The 5,611-nt window shown below is 46.9% G+C and overlaps 1 protein-coding gene across 1 annotated transcript in view; it reads left to right on the top strand.

The window, feature by feature from the left end:
* The window catches only part of NDUFV3 (NADH:ubiquinone oxidoreductase subunit V3), a 9,685-nt gene that overhangs the window by 1,429 nt on the left and 2,645 nt on the right, over positions 1-5,611 (top strand). The window contains exons 2-3 of the mRNA XM_025050197.1: positions 1-30; positions 4,853-5,605. The exon at positions 1-30 is cut by the window's left edge and continues 97 nt beyond it. Coding sequence (XP_024905965.1) covers positions 1-30; positions 4,853-5,605 — 783 coding nt within the window. The remainder of the gene's footprint in view (positions 31-4,852; positions 5,606-5,611) is intronic.

Here is a 5,611-nt window from a genome sequence, read left to right as displayed (position 1 = left end):
CAAATCCCAAGAAGCAAAGTCCACCAAAAGGTAAGATTTTTAACGGTAGTCATAAGGGAAAAGACTCAAATAAATCGATCAGCTTCCCACACATAAAAAGGAGTGTTACTAGCTGTATGCTTTGTGATTTTTCAATTTCCAGCAGTGTCCAGATTATAATCAGACATAGGTCTGGAGCGATGAACACATCAGTAATGTAACATCTTTGACTCTGCATTTAGCCCTGAACTGGTTCTGTCTTTATTTCCTAACCCCGAACTCTGATGTGTAATAACAAGATGCAGAGTATGAAGGCTCTGCGGTATTTAGCTACCCTCATACAGACCCCGTACTCCCGTGAGATGGCCGTGAGTCCTACCTTATTTTTCTGCCCCGACTGTGACTGTTTTCACTGTTTTTGAGACTCACCTGTGGTTTCCCAGGCTTTGCTCAGCCACAGTCCAGAATCACGGGCGTCATTTTGTGACTGGAGAGGGAGTTAAGAGCACGCACCATTGTCCATTACGACTCACTTTGACGGGGCGTGAATGTCTGCTCCATTTCCAACTCTCTCCGTAGTCATTTTGACTTTTATTGTCAGTTTTTACTTTATTTTTCTCCCCGAATACCAGTTTAGCATATCGTCATTGAAGGAAAATAGGAAATACGACAGTGCGTTTTAAATACTTCTGGGAATTTTGTTTTCTACTCCCTGCTCATTATTAATTGCTTATAATCCATATCCATTGCATTTAGTCTTAACCGATAAGACCTTAGTTAACTCTTTAAAAATATGTAATATGTACAGTCTCTTGACAAATCTTTAATCTTAATGTGGGGTTTAGAACGGTAATTTGAGTTTGTCTTATTTTCATAATACCATTTCCTTAGTTTGAAAGTGTTTAGAGTCTTTTGCTTTTTCCTCTCTGGTCCGCACACAGAAACGTCGGTGGGTGGGGCGTGAGATGTTGGCGCTCTGTTGAGAGTGTCAGCCTGCTGCGGAGACACGCCTTCCTGCAGGTGTCCTCGGCGGCGTCCTTGGCCACTGTATGCTGGAGGCCCGATTTCGACAGGAACATTATTTAATTCTGTCCTGTTCCTGCCTCATCTTTAAATCCCGTGTTCTTTTTTTAATTTGTAAATTTTTAAATAGTTATCTTCGACTAAAGGACTTTCCTTTTTTTTTGTCATGACCATAATACCATTATCACGCCTGAAACATGATTACAAGAATGTCAGTTAAGTTCTGTGTTGCACTTGGCATGTTTCTGACATTTTTTCCGTGTTTACTGATGAACGAGGAGTTGAGCTTTATTACTGGCATTATCCTTGCCCTCGGTGAATGTTTGTCTTATATCTGCGATCTTCATAGGTTTGGGAAATTGGATTAATGGATTTTCGAATTTTGTGGCAGAGCCAAAGATGCCCCTTTTTAGAACCATGCTTCTGTATGTGGGGCACTTCATCCTGTGACTGTTTAGGGAGCAGTGATGAGAGAGATCACCAACCTGGGAGTTGGCCCCAGGCTCCTGTAGCTTCTGCCCCGGGACGCAGCAGGCCCATGAGGCTTGGGCCGTTTGTGCCTGAGGGGATCAGCGTGCCGGCTTGCCAGGTGACGTGAGACAGGCCGAGGGGCTGAGAGGCGTGATGCGCGCGCCCCGCCGTGCAAATCCGAAACGACAGTGTCTATACTGCACGTTACGTTCGTGTCTCAGAATTTAAAAGCTAGTTCTCTCCGCATTATAAAGAAAGAATGCTTCTAAGTCGGCGTGCGCGGTGTCAGGGTCTCTCCCGAGGTGTCAGTGGCGGGTAAGCGCAGGGTGCAGACCCCGCCCGCGGTGGCACAGTGCCAGATTCAAGACCGGTCGAGGGTGAGTGTGTTTTGTCTTTCAAGGAAAGTCACTACGAACCCTAAACACTGTCAGAGTGTCGGTGTCCTGAGACAAACAGGTGAAGTCACACGTTCAGAGGGAGAGCCGTTGTCCCTCTACGTGATGGCGCGGTCCTCCCGGGACATCATTCCACCCTCCTGCGTGCAGACTCGGTGTGGGCGCTGGCCCTTCGGTCCAGCAGTCACTGGTGGCGGCTACAGACCATCCTGGCGAGCTTCCTTCCGAGTCACAGCGGACGCTGAGCCTGTGCTGCAACGGGTGGGGAATGGACCAGAGACCAGAAGCCTGTCAGCCTGTCCGCGGGGCCCTCCCCACAGCCTGTCAGCCTGTCCGCGGGGCCCTCCCCTCAGCCGGGTATGGACAAAGGACACCTGAAAGCATTCTTATTCCATATACTAGAAGCTTCCTTTTCAGAAAAATTTTCTAAATCATATTATTGTTAATCCCATTTGAAATTTTCTTTCCATTTTCAGTAGGCGATAAATCAGTCTACAGTGTAGTTTTATTAACTTATGTGCAATTTGAAAAATCTCCACAACAAATATTGAAAGATTCAGCCATGATTTTTTTCTGTTCAAAGCAGCTTATCTAAGATAAGCCTTATTTTAACTTACCTTTTTTTAAATCCCCTTCCCCTTTTCTGCCCAACCCCTCTCCCCTCTCCCCTCTGGCAGCCATCGGTTTGTTCTCTGTATCTGTGAGTCTGTGTCTGTGTCTGTTTTGTTTGTTTGTTTGTTTTGTTGTTTGGCTTCCACATATAAGTGAAATCACATGGCGTTTATCTTTTTCTAACTAATTTCACTGAGCATAATACTTTCTAGGTCCATTCGTGTTGCTGCAAATGGTAAGATTTCATTCTTTTTTATGGCTGAGTAATATTCCGTTGTATATTTGTACCACACCTTCCTTATCCAGTCATCTATCGACAGACACCTAGGTTGCCTTCTACCTTGGCTATTATAAATAACGCTTCAGTGAACATAAGGGTGCATATATCTTTTCTAATTATTTTCATTTTCTTCAGATAATGAAGAAAATGAAAATAATTAGAAGCAGAAGCAGAATTGCCGAGTCATAAGGTAGTTCTATTTTAATGTTTTGAGAAACTCCCACACTGCTTTCCATCGTGGCCGCACCTGTTTACGATCCCACCAGCAGGGCACGAGGCTCCCTTCTCTCCATGTGCTCGCCCCATGTATGCTCGCCCCACGTGTGCTCGCCAGCACGTGTCCTCTCTTGTTAACAGCCCGTTGGACAGGTGTGAGTGGATAGCTCACTGTGGTTTTGATTTGTGTTTCCCTGATGACTAGTAACGTTGAGCATCTTTTCACATACCTATTAGCCATCTGTGTGTCTTTGGAGAAATGTCTATTTATTAGGTCCTCTGCCTATTTTTAAATTGGATTGTTTGGGGTTTTGTAAGGTGCAAGATGTTAGGTTGTATAAGTTAATTTTTTATACTTGTTCGATTTAAACTCAACATAAGAGTGGATTCATGATACGGGTGAGCAGGCTGCCGGGGTTTGGAGGCTCACGTATCTTACACACGGCCGTTAGGAATTTCTGAGCTGTATTGGATGTGCTTTAGAGAGACAGAGAGAAGGGGAGAGGGTGTGTGTGTGTGTACTTTGCCTCATTTAATGTTTAACGTGATCCTGGAGCTCCGTGTGCCTTCTGGGAGTTACCTGCACCAGCATCTGCTCCGGGCAGTCAGAATGCAGAGTCTAGGCTGGCACACAGCCACAGAATCGGGGACAGCGTGGAGGACGTCGTGGTGGAGGTGACGGTTTTAAACTGTCCCCACCGCCCCAGCCGTTCAGTCATATCTCATCCCTTCACACTGCCCATTCGCCTCGCTGGCCCGTCTATAGTTTGGGGCTATTCCTCAGTTGTCTGTGACCATTTCCTATCATTCTGTTTTATATAGGTCCCTTAGCTCAGAAAACAATTAAAAACCTTTTTGGATGCTGGAAAGTTAGTAACACTAAGAATACGGTTTTTTGCACTTTAGGAAAGTAGGATTGAGATCTTTATAGTATGAAATGGACTCCTAGAATTGAAAATAAAGACTCTGGATTTAGAGTTTGCTCATTCGTAATATATTTTTTAAATTCTGCTTTAGATTTGAAAAGTAATTTTAGTTTATAAAAACTACATTTTTCTTCTAATCTTTATGGTTGCTTTACCACCTGAGTACATTGAAATCAAGTCCAATCACTGTGCTTTGTAATTTTGTTTTTCATAATTTATAAAATGTAAGGCTTTCGTGTTAGCACTTACTCTACTTTTTCTTTTCTTTTTAACAGTTTAGAACCTGTCGTTCCCAGTGATATTTAGCATAGATTTTGGTCTCGCGGTACTTGCGTTCCCTGGCTGGAGAAGTCCCCACATGGCGTCGGGTGTGGGAGGCCCTCCTTCCAGGGAGGGCGGCTTCACTGGCCGCACGCCCCACCCCGACCCCTCTTACACCCGCAGAGGCACATCCCACCCCGGCCAGGCTCTCGTCTCCACTTCTGCCCTGCTGTTCTGTTCAGAAAGTTCAAGTTCATACAATATGGATAACTTTTTTAATATTTGAGGAGCACCGGTTTTTAGGAATTTAGGAAATTATACATTTGTAAAACTTCTGCATCTGGAAATGTCTTTGTTTTAGTTTATCTTAAATTCGGAGAAAATTGTATTTTAAATATAATTATCAAAGAAGCCCTCTTGTGAAAAATGGAGACAAGTTAGTTACTTCTGCCATTAAAAAATCTCCATTTTTAAAATCGCCAGTTATGGAGAAAAGCGTCTACACGTGTGACTGTCCCCTCAGGTGGCCTGGCTCTAAGAGCGGGTTCCCACAGAACCTTTCTTACGCTGGTCACGTTGAAGAGATTGTAAATGACAAGTTGCTAAGTGATGAAATGTCTGTGACTTTGATGAATTTGGATTGTTTTACTGAATGTTAAAAATAACGTTCCTCTTTATGCATTTCCTAGACGTAGTGGGACCAAAGGAGAGGGTCCGGCCGCTGAGCACCCCGGCAGCGGCTCGCTCGCCCAGACACGCAGCCCCACCCAGCTCTCACGCGCCCGGTCCGAGTCGAGGCGGGGCGGTAGCTAGCCCGGGCCCCGGTGACAGCTTGCTGGCCACAGACGAAGGGGTGCCAAAGGTTTTGTCAAGGAAGACGTTGGTAGAGTTCCCTCGGAAAGTCCCATCCTCGCTCAGAGAACAGGGCTCCGAGGCCGAAGCTCTTCGGAAGGGCAGGGGAGCAGCGGGCAGCTCGTCGCCGTCCTCGTCCTCCTCCTCGTCCAGCTCCTCCTCCGAGTCCGAGTCCGATGATGAGGGGGGCAGCTCGGAAGTCGTCTCTCAAGGGACACGTAGAGGCGGAGGGCAGGTTCCTAAACCAGAGGCCTCCCGTCCCTTGGAAAATAGAGCCCCCCAAACGTCAGTATCAGCAAAAGCGAAGGCCTGGTCGCCACGGCCACGTCTGGACGTCTCCTCTGCAGAGCAGCCCCGCGGGGCAGAGAAGACGGGAACCCCCATCCAGCCGGCCCGGGGCAGGAAAAGCACCAAAGCAGAACCCGCGGCTGCTTCGTGGGGAGAGCAAGAGTTTGCGAAGCAAAGTGCAAAGGAAGATAAACGGCAGAAAATAGTCAGAGCGAGCAAAACGGGGAAAGATGGCCGGGGGCCCTCCGAGGTTAGGACAGGCTCCTCTGACCAAACGGGGCCGGGGCCGGCGCCCGGGGCGGGTGGCG

Source organism: Pteropus alecto, unplaced genomic scaffold, assembly GCF_000325575.1.
Source record: "Pteropus alecto unplaced genomic scaffold, ASM32557v1 scaffold97, whole genome shotgun sequence".
In the NCBI taxonomy this organism is placed as follows: Eukaryota; Metazoa; Chordata; class Mammalia; order Chiroptera; family Pteropodidae; genus Pteropus; species Pteropus alecto.
This window is presented reverse-complemented; position numbering and strand designations above follow the sequence as displayed.